Source organism: Coregonus lavaretus, assembly GCF_964263955.1.
Source record: "Coregonus lavaretus genome assembly, chromosome: 1".
NCBI lineage: Eukaryota > Metazoa > Chordata > Actinopteri > Salmoniformes > Salmonidae > Coregonus > Coregonus lavaretus.
Window position 1 is genome coordinate 18989331 of NC_139988.1, and position 20864 is coordinate 19010194.

Here is a 20864-nt window from a genome sequence, read left to right on the forward strand (position 1 = left end):
GAGAGAGAGAGAGAGAGAGAGAGAGAGAGAGAGAGAGAGAGAGGAAAAGTTATTGCATTTGCTTCATTGTTTATTAAAGGGATAGTTTGGGATTATTTCCCTAGAGTCAGATTAACTTGTAGATGCCATTTTTATGCGTCCATTATGAAGGAAGTAAGAGGTAGTTTCATGACAGAAATAATTATTTATTTCAAATATTTAATTTCATAATTTGTTTTTTGTCTTACATTATTCCCAGATTGCCGATCATGACGATATGTAGTTCTATTTCCTCCTTCCCCTATGAAGTTGAAAACCAATCCCTCTCTCTCGCTCTGCCTCGCTGTAGCGGATGATTCGGATGGAGTCAGGTGTGAATCACAGACTATGGTTTATTCGTCCAATACAGCAGTTAGCAGCAATGCATAAACCAAATACAGTGCGCCTTCAATGCGTACTGGGAAACAAAAATACAGGGTGAATATCCCGGCGATAAACGTACATAATGCTCAACCGAGCTAGCGACACCTCCACATGGAAACAATAACACACAAAGACATGGGGGGGCAGAGGGAATACTTATACAGAGACTGATGAGGGGATATGAACCAGGTGTGTGTGAAAAACAAGCCAAAACAAATGGAATGATGAAAAGAGGAGCGGCAGTGGCTAGAAGGCCGGTGACGACGAACGCTGAAGCCTGCCCGAACAAGGAGAGGAGGCAGCTTCGGAGGAAGTGTTGACACTCGCTCTCTCCCTCTCTCTCTCCCCCTCTCCTTCATCATCGTTCTACACTATGATCCATTTATCTGTTATCTATTCATCTCCCCTGTTATCTATCATTTACATTTGCTATCATTTACATTTAAAATTGTAGTCATTTAGCAGACGCTCTTATCCAGAGCTAATTACAGTAAGTGCATCCATCTTAAGATACACTATATAAACAAAAGTATGTGGACACCCCTTGAAATTAGTGGATTTTACTATTTCAGCTACACTCGTTGCTGACAGGTGTATAAAATCGAGCACACAGCCATGCATTCTCCATAGACACATATTGGCAGTAGAATGGCCTTACTGAAGAGCTCGGTGACTTTCAACGTGGCACCGCCATAGAATGCCACCTTTCCAACAAGTCAGTTTGTCAAATTTCTGCCCTACTAGAGCTGCCCCGGTCAACTGTAAGTGCTGTTATTATGAAGTGGAAACGTCTAGGAGCAACAACAACTCAGCCGCGAAGTGGTAGGCCACACAAGCTCACAGAACGGGTTCGCCGAGTGCTGAATAATCTGGGTTTGGTGGATACCAGGAGAACGCTACCTGCCCCAACGTATAGTGCCAACTGTAAAGTTTGGTGTGGGAGGAATAGTGGTCTGGGGCTGTTTTTCATGGTTCAGTTCCAGTGAAGGGAAATCTTAACGCTACAGCATACAATGAAATTCTAGACGATTCTGTGCTTCCAACATTGTGGCAACAGTTTGGGGAAGGCCCTTTCCTGTTTCAGCATGAAAATGCCCCCATGCACAAAGCGAGGTCCATACAGAATTGGTTTGTTAAGATTGACTGGCCTGCGCAGAGCCCTGACCTCAACCCCATTGAACCCATTTGGGATGAATTGGAACGCCACTGTGAGCCAGACCTAATCGCCCAACATCGGTGCCCAACCTCACTAATGCTCTTCTGGCTGAATGGAAGCAAGTCCCCACAGCAATGTTCCAACAGCTAGTGGAAAGCCTTCCCAGAAGAGTGGAGGCTGTTATAGCAGCAAAGGGTGGCCAAAATCCATATTAATGCCCATGACTTTGGAATGAGATGTTCGACGAGCAGGTGTCCACATACTTTTGGTCATGTAGCATACACTGGAGCATCACTGCGGTAGCGGTCGGCGCTCGCCTTCTGACGCCTGCTGGCCCGCTGCAGGCGTTCATGTGTAGCGTCCCAGGTCTCCTGCGAGCGCCGAACCCACTCGTCCACCGCAGGTACCTCGATTTGGCTCTGATGCCACGTGCCAGGGCCGGCTGCTAACCTAACACACACTGGAATGGTGTGATCGTGTGAGGTCAGTTGAGGAGTGGCGGTTGGAGTTTATAGCCATCTCTGCCCAGGGTAGGAAAACCGACCACTCCCCTCGCCGGTCCTGGCAATACGACCTCAGAAACCTACCCACCTCCTGGTTCATTCTCTCCACCTGCCCGTTACTCTCGGGTGAAAACCTGAGGTAAGGCTAACCAAGATCCCCAACCGTTCCATGAACGCCCTCCACACCCTTGAGGTGAACTGGGGACCCCGATCAGACACTATATCCTCAGGCACCCGGTAGTGCCAGAAGACGTGTGTAAACAGGGCCTCGGCAGTTTGTAGGGCCGTAGGGAGTCCGGACAGAGGAAGAAGGCGACAGGACTTAGAAAACCGATCCACAACGACCAGGATGGTTGTGTTCCCCCTTGAGGGAGGAAGATCAGTCATAAATTCCACCGATAGGTGGGACCACGGTCGTTGTGGAACGGGTAGGGGTTGTAATTTCCCTCTAGGTAGGTGTCTAGGAGCCTTACACTGGGCGCACACTGAGCAGGAGGAAACATAAACCCTCACGTCCTTGGCTAAGGTGGGCCACCAGTACTTCCCACTAAGACAGGTCACTGTCCGACCGATGCCAGGATGACCAGAGGAGGGTGACGTGTGAGCCCAATAGATCAAACGATCGCGGACCTCTAGCGGTACGTACTTACGACCCTCTGGACAACCTCCCACACCACCGGTGCCACCAGACACGACGCCGGAAGTATGGGAGTGGGCTCCACGGAACTCTCCTCCGTGTCATACAGTCGGGACAGAGCATCTGCCTTAGCATTCTGGGAGCCCGGCCTGTAAGAAAGGGTGAAAACAAAACGGGTTAGAAACATGGACCACCTTGCCTTCGCCGCTCGGATGTACTCCAGATTGCGGTGGTCAGTCAAAATGAGCAAAGGGTGTTTAGCCCCCTCAAGCCAATGTCTCCATGCCTTCAGGGCTTTGACCACCGCCAACAACTCCCGGTCCCCCACATCATAGTTGCGCTCCGCCGGGCAGAGCTTCTTCGAAAAGAAAGCACAGGGGCGGAGCTTGGGTGGCGTGCCTGAGCGCTGAGAAAGTACTGCGCCTATCCCAGCCTAGGATGCGTCCACCTCAACCGTGAAGGCCAAGGAGGGATCCGGATGAGCCAGCACTGGAGCCGAGGTAAACAGCTCCTTCAGGCGACTAAAAGCCCTGTCCGCCTCAGCTGACCACCGCAGACGCACCGGTCCCCCCTTCAGCAACGAGGTAGTGGGAGCCGCTACCTGACCAAAGCCCCGGATAAACCTCCGGTAGTAGTTGGCAAACCCCAAGAAACGCTGCACCTCCTTTACCGTGGTTGGAGTCACCCTATTACGCATGGCCGAAACGCGGTCACTCTCCATCCTCACCCCAGATGCGGACATGTGGTACCCTAGGAAGAAAGAACAGGCATTTCTCTGCCTTAGCATACAGGTCATGCTCTAACAGTCTTTCAAGCACTTTACGCACCAGGGACACATGCTCGGCCCTTGTAGTGGAGTATATAAGTATGTCATCAATATACACCACTACCCCTTGTCCGTGCAGGTCCCTGAAAATCTCATTCACAAATGATTGGAAGACTGATGGAGCATTCATTAACCCGTATTGCATGACCAGATATTCATAATGTCCAGAGGTGGTACTAAATGCCGTCTTCCACTCATCTCCCTCCCGGATACGCACTAGGTTGTACGCGCTCCTGAGATCCAATTTTGTGAAGAAGCGTGCCCCGTGCAATGATTCCGTCATACTAGCTATCAGGGGTAATGGATAGCTGTACTTGATGGTAATTTGATTTAAGCCACGGTAATCAATGCACGGGCGTAAACCACCATCCTTCTTCTTCACAAAAAAGAAACTTGAGGAGACAGGTGAAGTGGATGGCCGAATATATCCCTGTCTCAGAGACTCTGTGACATATGTCTCCATAGCCGCCCTCTCCTCCTGAGACAAAGGATACACGTGACTCCGGGGAAGTGCAGCTCCTACCTGGAGGTTTATCGCGCAATCCCCCGGACGATGAGGTGGTAATTTAGTCGCCCTCTTTTTACTGAAGGCGATAGCCAAATCGGCATACTCGGCAGGAATGTGCATAGTGGAAACCTGGTTTGGACTTTCCACCGTAGTTGCCCCCAAGGAAACTCCTACACACCTCCCTGAACACTGACCGGACCATCCCTTAAGAGCCCTCTGTTGCCATGAAATCGTGGGGTCATGAATGGTTAAGTCCCAACACCACAGGATACGCAGGAGAATCAATCAGATAGAGGCTAATCCTCTCCTCATGAACCCCCTGCGTCCTCATCAGAAGTGGGGTGGTGACCTCCCTGATTATGCCTGACCCTAACGGGCGACTATCTAAAGTGTGCACAGAGAAAGGTTTATCAACAGACACAGGAATCCCTAAACTACGAGCATACTGGCGATCAATAAAATTCCCAGCCGCGCCTGAATCTACTAGTGCCTTATGCTGGGAATGGGGGGAAGCTTCCGGAAAAACAATATCTATACACAAATTAGCAACAGGAGGCTCTGGGTGAGTCGGGTGCCTACTCACCTGAGACGGTCGACCAGTGCCCTGCCTGCTGCCTCGACTTCCTGAGGACCCTCCCCAGCACCGACCAGCAGTGTGTCCTCTGCGGCCACAGTTGGTGCAGGGGACGGTCCCTCTCCCCGTCTCCCTAACCGCAGCACCTCCGAGCTCCATAGGGGTAGACTCGGAGGTGCTGGGGGATGGAATGGACGGCCCTTGATCAGAACGTCCGCGGGCTGCCAACAGGTATTCCAACGTGATGGACATGTCCACCAGTTGGTCCAGGGTGAAATCGGTGTCCCTGCAGGCCAGCTCCCGACGGACGTCCTCCCTTAAACTGCAGCGATAATGGTCAATCTGGGCCCTCTCATTCCATCCCGTGCTGGCTGCTAATGTTCTGAACTCCAGCGCGAACTCCTGCGCGCACCTCATCTCCTGTCGTAGGTGGAACAGACATTACCAGCCGCCCTCCCCTCTGGTGGATGATCGAATACCGCCCGGAAGCGGTGAAATCCTCGTAGCGGACAGAACTTGCGTCTATTCCTCCCCACTCGGCGTTGGCCCATTCCAGCGCCTTCCCCGATAGACAGGAGATGAGGGCGGACACGCTCTCGTATCCCGAGGGCGCCGGGTGAATGGTGGCCAGTTACAGCTCAACCTGGAGGAGAAATCCCTGGCACCCGGCAGGTGTTCCGTCATATGCCCTCGGGAGCGAGAGCCGAATCCCACTGGACCCAGATGGCGAAGCGGTGACCAGTGTTGTAGGTGGTTGAGTGGTTGGAGATGGTGACGGGATACCAACTCTTTCCCATCGTTCCATTGTCCGGAATACTCGTTCCATGGTGACCCAGAGAGTCTGAATCATTATTTCCTGACGTTGGACTCGTTCCTCCATCGTCTCGGTTACTCTGGCTGCTCCTGCTGACTCCATAGTGGTGCGTGTTTCTGTCACGAATGTTGGTGGAATGCGGTAGGCCAGAGTCAAGCGTGGGACACAGAATGAGATGAAGAACCACTTTACTGAGTAGTAAAGAAATACAAATTCTGAAATTTCCATCCCCAACTATAACATTTTCCGTCTAGATAGAACTGCCAAAGGGGGTGGAGTTGCAATCTACTGTAGAGATAGCCTGCAGAGCTCTATCATACTATCCAGGTCTGTGCCCAAACAGTTTGAGCTTCTACTTCTAAAAATCCACCTTTCCAGAAATAAGTCTCTCACTGTTGCCGCTTGCTACAGACCCCCCTCAGCCCCCAGCTGTGCCCTGGACACCATATGTGAATTGATTGCCCCCCATTTATCCTCAGAGTTCGTACTGCTTGGTGACCTAAATTGGGATATGCTTAACACCCCGGCCATCCTACAATCCAAACTAGATGCCCTCAATCTCACACAAATTATCAACGAACCTACCAGGTACAACCCTAAATCCGTAAACATGGGTACCCTCATAGATATCATCCTGACTAACTTACCCTCTAAATACACCTCCGCTGTCTTCAACCAGGATCTCAGCGATCACTGCCTTATTGCCTGCGTCCGTAACGGGTCCGCGGTCAAACGACCACCCCTCATCACTGTCAAACGCTCCCTAAAACACTTTAGCGAGCAGGCCTTCCTAATTGACCTGGCCCAGGTATCCTGGATGGATATAGATCTCATTCCGTCAGTAGAGGATACCTGGTTGTTCTTTAAAAGTAATTTCCTCTCAATCTTAAATAAACATGCCCCATTCAAAAAATACAGAACTAAGAACAGATATAGCCCCTGGTTCTCCTCAGACTTGACTGCCCTTGACCAGCACAAAAACATCCTGTGGCGTACTGCATTAGAATCAAATAGCCCCCGCGATATGCAACTTTTCAGGGAAGTTAGGAACCAATATACACAAGCAGTCAGGAAAGCAAAGGCTAACTTTTTCAAACAGAAATTTGCATCCTGTAGCACTAACTCCAAAAAGTTTTGGGACACTGTAAAGTCCATGGAGAATAAGAGCACTTCCTCCCAGCTGCCCACTGCACTGAGGCTAGGAAACACTATCACCACCGATAAATCTACAATAAACGAGAATTTCAACAAGCATTTTGCTACGGCTGGCCATGCTTTCCACCTGGCTACCACTACCCCGGCCACCAACTCTGCACCCTCCGCTGCAACTTGCCCATGCCCCCCCCCGCTTCTCCTTCACACAAATTCAGACAGCTGATGTTCTGAAAGAGCTGCAAAATCTGGACCCCTATAAATCAGCTGGGCTAGACAATCTGGACCCTTTCTTTCTAAAACTAGCCGCCGAAATTGTCGCAACCCCTATTACTAGCCTGTTCAACCTCTCTTTCGTAACGTCTGAGTTCCCCAGAGATTGGAAAGCTGCCGCGGTCATCCCCCTCTTCAAAGGGGGTGACACTCTAGATCCAAACTGTTACAGACCTATATCCATCCTGCCCTGCCTTTCGAAAGTATTTGAAAGCCAAGTTAACAAACAGATCACCAACCATTTCGAATCCCACCGTACCTTCTCCGCTATGCAATCCGGTTTCCGAGCTGGTCATGGGTGCACTTCAGCCACGCTCAAGGTCCTAAACGATATTATAACCGCGATCAATAATAGACAGTACTGTGCAGCCGTCTTCATCGACCTGGCCAAGGCTTTCGACTCTGTCAACCACCGCATTCTTATTGGCAGACTAAATAGCCTTGGTTTCTTAAATGACTGCCTCGCCTGGTTCACCAACTACTTCTCAGATAGAGTTCAATGTGCAAAACCCGCACACAAAATGACACTCGGACGATCCAATAAACACGCACACCAAACAGTGGACGTGTACAGGTTAAATAGGCAGACAAACTAACATAATGGGGAACAGGTGTGCAACAACAGACAACAATCAAGTGAACATAGAAACATATAACATAGAGCGGCAGCAGCTAGTACTCCGGTGACGACGAACGCCGAAGCCTGCCCGAGCCAGAAGGAAGGGCAGTCTCGGCAGAATCCCTGACAGAGGGTGGTGCTTGAAATCATTGTTCTTCCTCTGTTAACCATGGTTACCTGCAAGGAAACACGTGCCATCAGCATTGCTTTGCACAAAAAGGGCTTTACAGGCAAGGATATTGCTGCTAGTAAGATTGCAACATAATCAACCATTTATCGGATCATCAAGAACTTCAAGGAGAGATGTTCAATTGTTGTGAAGAAGGCGTCAGGGCGCCCAAGAAAGTTCAACAAGCGCCAGGACCGTTTCCTAAAGTTGATATCGGGGCACCACCAGTGCTGCGGTATCGGGGCACCACCAGTGCAGAGCTTGCTCAGGAATGGCAGCAGGCAGGTGTGAGTGCATCTGCAAGCACAGTGAGGCGAATACTTTTGGAGGATGGCCTGGTGTCAAGAAGGGCAGCAAAGAAGCCACTTCTCTCCAGGAAAAACAGTCTGTGTAGCCATGATTAGCTGTTCAACAGTCTTATGGCTTGGGGCTAGAAGCTGTTAAGAAGCCTTTTGGACCTAGACTTGGCGATCCGGTACCACCTGCTGTGCGGTAGCAGAGAGAACAGCCCATGACTAGGGTGGCTGGAGTCTTTGACAATTTTTAGGGCCTTCCTCTGATGTACTGGGCCGTACGCACTACCTTCTGTAGTGCCTTGCGGTCAGAGGCCGAGCAGTTGCCATACCAGGTAGTGATGCAACTAGTCAGGATGCTCTCGATGGTGCTGCTGATTCTACTGCATGAGTTACCTGATGTGGAATAGAGTTATATGTAGCCATGGCTCAATGTAGTACTGTACGCCTCCCATAGTCTGTTCTTGACTTGGGGATTGTGAAGAGACCTTTGTTGGCATGTCTTGTGGGGAATGCATGGGTGTCCTCTTTGTGGCACCTGACCACACGACTGAACAGTAGTCCAGGACCTGCCTTGTTGATAGTGTTGTTAAAAAGGCAGAGCAGTGCTTTATTATGGACATACTTCTCCCCATCTTAGCTACTGTTGTATCAACATATTTTGACCATGACAGTTTACAATCCAGGGTTACTCCAAGCAGTTTAGTCACCTCAACTTGCTCAATTTCCACAAGATGTATTACAAGATTTAGTTGAGGTTTAGGGTTTAGTGAATGATTGGTCCCAAATACAATGCTTTTAGTTTTTTAAATATTTAGGACTAACTTATTCCTTGCCACCCATTCTGAAACTAACTGCAGCTCTTTGTTAAGTGTTGCAGTGATTTCAGTCGCTGTAGTAGCTGGCGTGTATAGTGTTGAGTCATCAGCATACATAGAAACACTGCCTTTTCTTGATGAAAGCCAGTCAATATTTAAATCACCCAGAAAATATACCTCTCCGTTGATATCACATACAGTGGCTTGCGAAAGTATTCACCCCCCTTGGCATTTTTCCTATTTTGTTGCCTTACAACCTGGAATTAAAATGCATTTTTTGGGGGTTTGTATCATTTGATTTACACAACATGCCTACCACTTTGAAGATGCAAAATATGTTTTATTGTGAAACATAAAAGACAAAAAAACAGAAAACTTGAGCATGCATAACTATTCATCCCCCCAAAGTCAATACTTTGTAGAGCCACCTTTTGCAGCAATTACAGCTGCAAGTCTCTTGGGGTATGTCTCTATAAGCTTGGCACATCTAGTCACTGGGATCTTTGCCCATTCTTCAAGGCAAAACTGCTCCAGCTCCTTCAAGTTGGATGTGTTCCGCTGGTGTACAGCATTAAGTCTTACCACAGATTCTCAATTGGATTGAGGTCTGGGCTTTGACTAGGCCATTCCAAGACATTTAAATGTTTCCTCTTAAACCACTCGAGTGTTGCTTTAGCAGTATGCTTAGGGTCATTGTCCTGCTGGAAGGTGAACCTCAGTCCCAGTCTCAAATCTCTGGAAGACTGAAACAGGTTTCCCTCAAGAATTTCCCTGTATTTAGCGCCATCCATCATTCCTTCAATTCTGACCAGTTTCCCAGTCCCTGCCGATGAAAAACATCCCCACAGCATGATGCTGCCACCACCATGCTTCACTGTGGGGATGTTGTTTTCGGGGTGATGAGAGGTGTTGGGTTTGCGCCAGACGTTTTCCTTGATGGCCAAAAAGCTCGATTTTAGTCTCATCTGACCAGAGTACCTTCTTCCATATGTTTGGGGAGTCTCCCACATGCCTTTTGGCGAACACCAAATGTGTTTGCTTATTTTTTTCTTTAAGCAATGGCTTTTTTCTGGCAACTCTTCCGTAAAGCCCAGCTCTGTGGAGTGTATGGCTTAAAGTGGTCCTATGGACAAACACTCCAATATCCGCTGTGGAGCTTTGCAGCTCCTTCAGGGTTATCTTTGGTTTCTTTGTTGCCCTCTGATTAATGCCCTCCTTGCCTGGTCCGTGAGTTTTGGTGGGCAGCCCTCTCTTGGCAAGTTTTGGATTTGGCAAGTAATGGATTTAATGGTGCTCTGTGGGATGTTCAAAGTTTAAGATATTTTTTTACCTCCCGAGTGGCGCAGTGGTCTAAGGCACTGCATCGCAGTGCTAGCTGTGCCACTAGAGATCCTGGTTCGAATCCAGGCTCTGTCGTAGCCGGCCGCGACCGGGAGACCCATGGGGCGGCGCACAATTTGCCCAGCGTTGTCCAGGGTAGGGGAGGGAATGACCGGCAGGGATGTAGCTCAGTTGGTAGAGCATGGTGTTTGCAACGCCAGGGTTGTGGGTTCGATTCCCATGGGGGGCCAGTATGAAATTTTTTTTTTTTATGTATGCACTCACTGGATAAGAGCGTCTGCTAAATGACTAAAATGTATATGTAAATGTTATAACCCAACCGTGATCTGTACTTCTCCACAACTTTGTCCCTGACCTGTTTGGAGAGCTCCTTGGTCTTCATGGTACTGTACTGTAGTTTTTTAACTGTACTGCAGAGGTAGGCAACAGGCGGCCTGTGAATTGGTATAAAAAGACAATAAAATCACCATGAATTCAGCTAAAAATAAGTTTAATTTAGGAAATCTGTTCCCAAGTATTCCCACAATTTAAAAAAAGAGACACATGATCGTGTCTCAATGTAATCAAGGTATGAAATGATTGTTATTTTCAAATACAATCTCTTTTTGGACTTAGTTGTGGTCAATTTGCAGTGTACAAATTATTATAATTATGTTCCAGCCCCCCAACCATCGCTGCAGCTGAATCTAGTTGCCTACGCCTGCTGTCCTGGACTGTAATGTACTGTACTCTGCTGTACTCTACTGTACTGTACTGTGCTGTCCAAACTTGTGAAACATAGATGTCTATGATTGTGGACGTTGAAATCAAGGCCGGTCCAGACCGGACCAAATTTGAACCAAACAGACGTCTGTGATTGGTTCAGATTTGGTCCAGGGCGGACCAAAACTCAACGTCCTTGGATGTTGAAATCAAGGCTGTTCCAGACTGAACAAAAAAGAAATACCCCCAAAAAGACGTCCAGGACCATTTTACCACTGTCGGTAAGTGCTTATTGGGATGGCCCCACAAAAGCCACATTCAGTCAGTCATGGGAACATGTGGTAAGAGTTAGAGAGAACCCACCATACACCCACACGCAAAAACACACACACAAACGCGAACACACACACACTGGCTAAAACATAGACCTAGCTGTGTTCTTGCAGGGTATGGCTAGGTCTGAGGATATTAGACAAAGACCTGAAAAAGAGAAATGTGATCCAGGGTTGTCTGTGGAATAAAAACAGATGGTCTGCGTCACAAATGGCACCCTATTCCCTACATAGTGCACTACTTTTGACCTGGGCCCATAGGGCTGTATAGGGCCCATAGCGCTCTGGTCAAAAGTATTGCACTATGTAGGGAATAGGGTGCCATTTGAGACGCATACTCTGTTATTGAAGCCCCAGCCTTCAGGCCTTTTCTCTTATTAAAATAGTATCAAGGTTTTATTGAATTTAACATGTTTAGAGGTAGAGGGACCATAAACGGTTCTATTTGAGCAAGGAGGGCTTTAAGAGGGCTTCTGAGAGGCATCTACATTCCATTTACATGCTAAACAAAACACTACTAGCCTACAGCCTACACAAAGGTGTGTGTGTGTGTGTATGAGTGTGTGTGTGTTCGCCCGTGTGTGTGTGCGCATGTGTGACTGTGCTTGCAAGTTTCTGTGCAATATGCTCCCCTTAATATTCTGTACAATATGTTTCTGGGAGTGTTGATGATGGTGTTTTTGAAGGAGCTGTTAGCATTGTGTCCTCTCTGTGCTACTCCATTACAGACAGACATACTCCCTCTCTAGCTAATAATCTTGTCATTTACACCCACTAAGCAGTCAATTAGGGATGTCATATTTAGCTGTCTTCTAAACTCCCTAAAAATGGTGTCTAAAAAGGTTAATGGAATTTTCAAAGGTGAGTCCCGAATGGCACCCTATTCCTTATAAAGTGCACTACTTTTGACCAGAGGACTATGGGGCCTTCGTCAAAAGTCATCCTTATATAGGGTGCCATTTAGGATGCAGACAGATTCTGAAAAGCCTCTTTACTCATTACAGATCATTTCCGCCAAATCATCCCCAAGATGACGACATCTGAAACTACAGACAGAAATGGAGACATAATATTCTAAGAGGTGTCAAATGTTTCAACATGTCATTGTGGTAATAACAAAGAGAAGGGACAAACATTGAAAATGAGAACATGGTCTCTTCCCAAGTTAAATGATGGTTAGATAAAATAATGTAAACATGTAAATACTTCTTTACAATAATATATTTATCTATCTCCATCTATCCATTGATAGAACTTTGATATTTAATATTTGTATTTTCATGTATGTTCAACTATCATCTTTCCTTGATAGTAAGCTCATCACATCAGTATGCTTTACTGCATATGAATAAGGTTAATGAAATTAGCAGCACTAGCTAAAGCAGTGCAACATTTGACAGGGTCAGATATCAGTGTTATAGTTAAGCAATAAGGCCCGAGGAGGTGTGGTACAGCATTCACAAAGTATTCAGACCTCTTCCCTTTTTCCTTTAAAAAAATGTTACAGCCTCATTCTAAAATGGATTAAATACACACTTTTCCTCATCAATCTACACACAATACCCCATAATGACAAAGCGAAAACTGGTTTTAAGAATTTTTTGCACATTAATTAAAAATAAAAAGCTGAAATACCTTATTTACATAAGTATTCAGACCCTTTGCTATGAGACTCGAAATTGAGCTCAGGTGCATCCTGTTTCCATCGATCATTCCCGATCATTCCTCAGGTGTTTCTACAACTTGATTGGAGTCCACCTGTGGTGAATTGATTGAACATTATTTGGAAAGGCACACACCTGTCTATATAAAGTCCCACAGTTGACAGTGCTTGTCAGAGCAAAAACCAAGCCATGAGAAGGAATTGTCGGTAGAGCTCCGAGACAGGATTGTGTCAAGGCATAGATCTGGGGAAGGGTACCAAAACATTTCTGCAGCATTGAAGGTCCCCAAGAACACAGTGGCCTCCATCATTCTTAAATAGAAGAAGTTTGGAACCACCAAAACTCTTCCTAGAGCTGGCTGCCCGGCCAAACTGAGCAATCGGGGGAGAAGGGCCTTGGTCAGGGAGGTGACCAAGAACCCGATGGTCACTCTGACAGAGCTCCAGAGTTCCTCTATGGAGATGGGAGAACCTTCCAGAAGGACAACCATCTCTGCAGCACTCCACCAATCATGCCTTTATGGTAGAGTGGCTAGACAGAAGCCACTCCTCAGTAAAAGGCACATGACAGCCCGATTGGAGTTTGCCAAAAGGCACCTAAAGGACTCTCAGACCATGAGAAACAAGATTCTCTGGTCTGAGGAAACCAAGATTGAACTCTTTGGCCTGAATGCCAAGCATCACATCTGGAGGAAACTTGGCACCATCCCTACGGTGAAGCATGGTGGTGGCAAAAAAACAACTATTTAATCAATTTTAGAATAAGGCTGTAACGTAACAAAATGTGGAAAAAGTGAAGGGGTCTGAAAACTTTCCGAATGCACTGTATATGAAAATGTATGCACTCACTAACTGTAAGTCGCTCTGGATAAGAGCGTCTGCTAAATGACTAAAATGTAAAATGTATATGGCCAATATACCACGGCTAAGGGCTGTTCTTATGCACAACGCAACATGGAGTGCCTGGACACAGCCCTTAACCGTGTAATATTGGCCATATATCACAAACCCCAGAGGGGCCTTATTGCTATTATAAACTGGTTGCCAATGTAATTAGAGCAGAAAAAACATGTATTTTGTCATACCAGTGGTATACGGTCTGTTATAGAACGGGTGGGTCTAATCCTGAATGCTGATTGGTTAAAACCGCATTCCAGCCGGTGTCTATTCCACAAGTTACCACCGGCTAAATGTATGAAGTTAAAATGCCTATTTACTCTGTTCCATCTAAATCCAAGATGGCGTAGCAGTGCGGTCGCTTTTATTCATTCTCCTTGTGTAAATATCCCGTTTCTTGTTTTTTTTGTCTATTTTGTATATATTTCTCAATTTTTACTTTTCATTCTTTAACTAAATATACTTTCCTGCAACCCGCCTCACCCAAAGTGGAAAGGATTCTATTATTTCTTTATAACTTTCATCAAGAACCGTAAGCTGAAACTAGCTGAATCTAGTGTAGCTGCAACTGAATGGCTACTTGATATTAGTCACCGTTAGCGTCTTCACCACTGTCCGTGGCCTACACTATCCACCAGCCAGCTCTAGCTCTAGTCTGGACAATTCGTCGGCCAGTCTGCACAGCGTGCTATCGACCCAGCGTGCTATCGACCCAGAGCTTATTGGACTTTCTGCCGGAATCACTGGACCCTAGCGCCGGATCATCGCAACCAGCTAGCTAGCTGCAACCTGTTGTTGGCTGATTACCATTGCCCTGTAGCAAGCACCAGTTAGCCTTGAGCTAGCCTCAGGCCCATCTCCCGGCTATCTACCTCTCTGTCAACCGGACGGGACCTCCTAGTGTTGACACTGAGCCCCGCCGATCCAACACGACTGGTTTGCCGACGAAATAGTCTGATGTGGTTTCAACAGGCTTCCCGTTGCGACGACCACGAAGATCCATCTGCCAGCCCCGGCCCGCTAGCACATGCAAACTACAACTGTGCTCCCTGCTAGCTGTGCTGAAGCACCAATTTGAACTGCTCTCGGACTCACATATTGCTGTTCACTGGACCTTATAATCACTCAGCTGCACAGCTGATGCCTGCTGGACTGTTCCTTTACACGGTACCCTGTCCTGTTTATTCTGTTTAGCCTTAGCCCAAACGTTATCGCTATTTCCAGTTGTTGTCTTAGCTCTCTCTAATAACACCTGTGACTGCTTTATGCCTCTCTCCCATGTCAATTATGCCTTGCCTATTGCTGTTTGGGTTAGTTCTTATTATACAATTTCACTGTAGAACCCCTAGTCCCTCTCAAACTGCATCAAATAGTTCCTTTGTTCCACCCCCCATACACGCCGAGACCGGCTCAATCGGTGCCTCCAGTGACGCTATCTCTTTCATTGTTACCCAACGCTTAGGGTTACCTGAACTGTACTCATATCCTTCCATATCCTTTTCTGTACATAATGCCCTGAATCTTTTCTACAACGCCCGGAGAACTGCCCCCTTTATTCTATGTACCCAACGCACTAGAAGACCAGTTCTTAAAGCCTTTAGTCGTATCCTTATTCTAGTCCTCCTCTGTTCCTCTGGTGATGTAGAGGCTAACCCAGGCCCTGCAGCCCCCAGTATCACTCCTACTCCCCAGGAGCTATCATTTGTTGACTTCTGTAACCGTAAAAGTCTTGGGTTTCTGCACGTAAATATCAGAAGCATCCTTCCTAAGTTTGAGTTATTCACTGCGTTAGCACACTCCGCCAACCCTGATGTTCTAGCAGTGTCTGAATCCTGGCTTAGGAAGGCCACCAAAAATTCTGAAATTTCCATCCCCAACTATAACATTTTCCGTCTAGATAGAACTGCCAAAGGGGGTGGAGTTGCAATCTACTGTAGAGATAGCCTGCAGAGCTCTATCATACTATCCAGGTCTATCCTCAGAGTTCGTACTGCTTGGTGACCTAAATTGGGATATGCTTAACACCCCGGCCATCCTACAATCTAAACTAGATGCCCTCAATCTCACACAAATTATCAACGAACCTACCAGGTACAACCCTAAATCCGTAAACATGGGTACCCTCATAGATATCATCCTGACTAACTTACCCTCTAAATACACCTCCGCTGTCTTCAACCAGGATCTCAGCGATCACTGCCTTATTGCCTGCGTCCGCGGTCAAACGACCACCCCTCATCACTGTCAAACGCTCCCAAAAACACTTCAGCGAGCAGGCCTTCCTAATTGACCTGGCCCAGGTATCCTGGATGGATATAGATCTCATTCCGTCAGTAGAGGATGCCTGGTTGTTCTTTAAAAGTAATTTCCTCTCAATCTTAAATAAACATGCCCCATTCAAAAAATACAGAACTAAGAACAGATATAGCCCCTGGTTCTCCTCAGACTTGACTGCCCTTGACCAGCACAAAAACATCCTGTGGCGTACTGCATTAGCATCAAATAGCCCCCGCGATATGCAACTTTTCAGGGAAGTTAGGAACCAATATACACAAGCAGTTAGGAAAGCAAAGGCTAACTTTTTCAAACAGAAATTTGCATCCTGTAGCACTAACTCCAAAACGTTTTGGGACACTGTAAAGTCCATGGAAAATAAGAGCACTTCCTCCCAGCTGCCCACTGCACTGAGGCTAGGAAACACTATCACCACCGATAAATCTACAATAATCGAGAATTTCAACAAGCATTTTGCTACGGCTGGCCATGCTTTCCACCTGGCTACCACTACCCCGGCCACCAGCTCTGCACCCTCCGCTGCAACTTGCCCATGCCCCCCCCCGCTTCTCCTTCACACAAATCCAGACAGCTGATGTTCTGAAAGAGCTGCAAAATCTGGACCCCTACAAATCATCTGGGCTAGACAATCTGGACCCTTTCTTTCTAAAACTAGCCGCCGAAATTGTCGCAACCCCTATTACTAGCCTGTTCAACCTCTCTTTCGTAACGTCTGAGATCCCCAGAGATTGGAAAGCTGCCGCGGTCATCCCCCTCTTCAAAGGGGGTGACACTCTAGATCCAAACTGTTACAGACCCATATCCATCCTGCCCTGCCTTTCAAAAGTTTTTGAAAGCCAAGTCAACAAACAGATCACCGACCATTTCGAATCCCACCGTACCTTCTCCGCTATGCAATCCGGTTTCCGAGCTGGTCATGGGTGCACTTCAGCCACGCTCAAGGTCCTAAACGATATTATAACCGCGATCGATAATAGACAGTACTGTGCAGCCGTTTTCATTGACCTGGCCAAGGCTTTCGACTCTGTCAACCACCGCATTCTTATTGGCAGACTAAATAGCCTTGTTTTCTCAAATGACTGCCTCGCCTGGTTCACCAACTACTTCTCAGATAGAGTTCAATGTGTCAAATCGGAGGGTCTGTTGTCTGGACCTATGGCAGTCTCTATGGGGGTGCCACAGGGTTCAATTCTTGGGCCGACTCTTTTCTCTGTGTATATCAATGACGTCGCTCTTGCTGCTGGTGACTCTCAGATCCACCTCTACGCAGACGACACCATTTTGTATACATCTGGCCCTTCATTGGACACTGTGTTAACAAACCTCCAAACGAGCTTCAATGCCATACAACACTCCTTCAGTAGCCTCCAACTGCTCTTAAACACTAGTAAAACTAAATGCATGCTCTTCAACCGAACGCTGCTTGCACCCGCCCACCCGACTAGAATCACTACTCTCGACGGGTCTGACTTAGAGTATGTGGACAACTACAAATATCTAGGTGTCTGGTTAGACTGTAAACTCTCCTTCCAGACTCACATTAAGAATCTCCAATCCAAAGTTAAATCTAGAATCGGTTTCCTATTTCGCAACAAAGCCTCCTTCACTCATGCTGCCAAACATGCCCTCGTAAAACTGACTATCCTACCGATCCTTGACTTCGGCGATGTCATTTACAAAATAGCCTCCAACACTCTACTCAGCAAATTGGATGTAGTCTATCACAGTGCCATCCGTTTTGTCTCCAAAGCCCCATATAATACCCACCACTGTGACCTGTACGCTCTTGTTGGCTGGTCCTCACTACATATTCGTCGCCAAACCCACTGGCTCCAGGCCATCTATAAATCACTGCTAGGCAAATCCCCGCCTTAGCAACACCCACCCGTAGTCTGCGCTCCAGCAGGTATATCTCACTGGTCATCCCCAAAGCCAACACCTCCTTTGGCCGCAATTCCTTCCAGTTCTCTGCTGCCAATGACTGGAACGAAATGCAAAAATCTCTGAAGCTGGAGACACTTATCTCCCTCACTAACTTTAAGCATCAGTTGTCAGAGCACCTTACCGATCACTGTACCTGTACACAGCCCATCTGAAATTAGCCCGCCCAACTACCTCATCCCTATATTGTTATTTATTTTGCTCATTTGTACCCCAGTATCTCTATTTGCACATCATCTCTTGCACATCTATCATTCCAGTGTTAATACTAATTGTAATTATTTTTGCACTATAGCCTATTTATTGTCTTACCTCCATAACTTGCTACATTTGCACACACTGTATATATATTTTCTGTTTTATTTTATGACCTTATGTTTTGTTTTACCCCATATGTAACTCTGTGTTGTTGTTTTTATCGCACTGCTTTGCTTTATCTTGGCCAGGTCGCAGTTGTAAATGAGAACGTGTTCTCAACTGGTTTACCTGGTTAAATAAAGGTTAAATAAAAAATAAATAAAAAATCTGACTGTGCAATCCACTGTCTCATCAGCCCAGCCAGGCACTTTATAGACTTGATCTCCACTATAAAAGCATCTAGACATTATCTCATATTTCTTTTAGACTAACATTTGGTTTTCAATAGCGGAGATTTGTATAAACCTTGCTGTCTGTCTATCCGACATTTGCAACATTGTTTCAATATTCAAATTCGATCTCCAGCTGTTCCATAGTAATGAACGTGTCGGGAGTCGGGACGAGACAGACAGGCAGGCAGCGTTTCTCATCCATTCGAAAGCATGAATCAGCTGACATCATTTTTATGGAAATATATTAACAAATGTGAATTGAAAAAAGGTAAAATGAAACGAAGTACAGCTAGATTGCAGTCTTTCTAGCTTCAGTTTGAAGTGATTGTGTTAGCTGTGTTGTTGGCTAGCTCCTCTGAACAAGTGTCCCGATGAGTGAGCACATTTCCTATGCCAGGCGAAATCGCGCCTCATTAGCTCATTGTTATGGATGTATCCAAATAAATGTCACTAGAAAACAGCTTAAACAAATGCAAATGCAGCTACTTTGCTGTTATTCTGGCTGCACTTTTTGACGTGACTGTAAGTTAGCCGTAGTTGGCTAGCTAGCAAGCAAGGGATAAGAACGTTGACAGCCAGTATGGCAAAGGAACATTTAGAACGAACGAGTGGGTCGTATCCATAGATACAGAACAAAAAGACTGAATGACTGGGTCGCGTCTCTAACAACTGTACCGATAGAACGAACGATCCTCCGGCTTGGGTAGCAACCCTAGATTTGTGTCGGGACTCTTGTGGAAGGATGAAATAGTATAAATACATTCATAAAAATAACGTTTTTAATGAAATTATGACAATCATTATTTGAATATGTTGGTAACCCGTTGTATAAAAGTGATAATGCCCTCGAAGCTGGTGTTTGGAGGATATATTGGCACGGTTTGCCGGCCCTCGACTTCTTCTCGGAATTAACAACACCCGTGCCAATATATCCTCCAAACACCGGCTTCGAGGGCATTATCACTTAAATATACCACAGCTGTCAGCCAATCAGCATTCAGGGCTCGACTCACCCAGTTTATAATAATAGGCAAGTAGTGAAAGAATTGGAAGTGGATAAGAAAGGTGGGAACACAAGGGAAGACATTTTCCCTCTTCTGCTTTCTCTTCTCTTTTTAATATAGGTGTTATCACTTATTTTACATTCCTGGTTATTCCCAATACTTTCAAACCTGCTATTTTCCCGGTCTTGCAGTTATATGTTGAGGAGTTGTAAAAGCTCTTAGGTCCCAGTAGTCTCCATGTTTTTATTTCTAACTCATAAACTGGTGACAGTAGACTTAACCCAGTGAGAACAGGGATTGAGAGCTGAGCGTCTGTGAAAAAAAGCTTTTTATCGTTGAGAAAGAGCTCTATTTCATGTATTTTGCAACGCAACCGCCAAAGGATTTTGATCATGAACAGTTTCACATATTCACAGACCTGCCATATGACACTTACCAGTTATTGTAAGGCTTTTTCGGCTGGTAAAATGAGAAACAGTATAATGATATAATCTAAGCAGAAATGTAGTTAGAGGATAATATTAATGGAAGTTGTGATTCACAAAACTAATTAATTAACTTAATTAGATTTCTGATTCACTCAAAATTATAGTAATCCGTTGACATTATGATCAAATATACAGTATATACAACTTAAATATACAAAATATACAATTTAAATCAATGTGATTTGTTGAAAAACGTCAACAGAAGTTCATTTTCAGTTTGCATGTACAGGTAATGATAAGATGTTTTATTTCCTCTCACCTCTCAACGTTAGTCAGGACTATGAGAGGTTTTATTTCCTCTCAACGTTAGTCAGGACTATGAGAGGTTTTATTTCCTCTCACCTCTCAACGTTAGTCAGGACTATGAGAGGTTTTATTTCCTCTCAACGTTAGTCAGGGCTATGAGAGGTTTTATTTCCTCTCACCTCTCAACGTTAGTCAGGACTATGAGAGGTTTTATTTCCTCTCAACATTAATCAGGGCTATGAGAGGTTTTATTTCCTCTCACCTCTCAACGTTAGTCAGGACTATGAGAGGTTTTATTTCCTCTCAACATTAATCAGGGCTATGAGAGGTTTTATTTCCTCTCACCTCTCAACGTTAGTCAGGACTATGAGAGGTTTTATTTAATCTCAACGTTAGTCAGGACTATGAGAGATTTTATTTCCTCTCAACATTAGTCAGGACTATGAGAGGTTTTATTTCCTCTCACCTCTCAACGTTAGTCAGGACTATGAGAGGTTTTATTTCCTCTCAACATTAGTCAGGGCTATGAGAGGTTTTATTTCCTCTCAACGTTAGTCAGGACTATGAGAGATTTTATTTCCTCTCAACATTAGTCAGGGCTATGAGAGGGTTTATTTCCTC

The 20864-nt window shown here is 46.0% G+C and overlaps 1 protein-coding gene across 1 annotated transcript in view; it reads right to left on the reverse strand.

Annotated features, from left to right (window-relative positions):
- Positions 1-1827: 1827 nt before the first annotated feature.
- LOC311124056 (kinesin-like protein KIF16B) overlaps positions 1828-20864 on the reverse strand; it is a gene marked incomplete at both ends in the record, with an annotated part of 131241 nt that continues 112204 nt past the window's right edge. The window contains one exon of the mRNA XM_084158251.1: positions 1828-2018. Within this exon, the coding sequence (XP_084014377.1) occupies positions 1828-2018 (191 nt within the window). The remainder of the gene's footprint in view (positions 2019-20864) is intronic.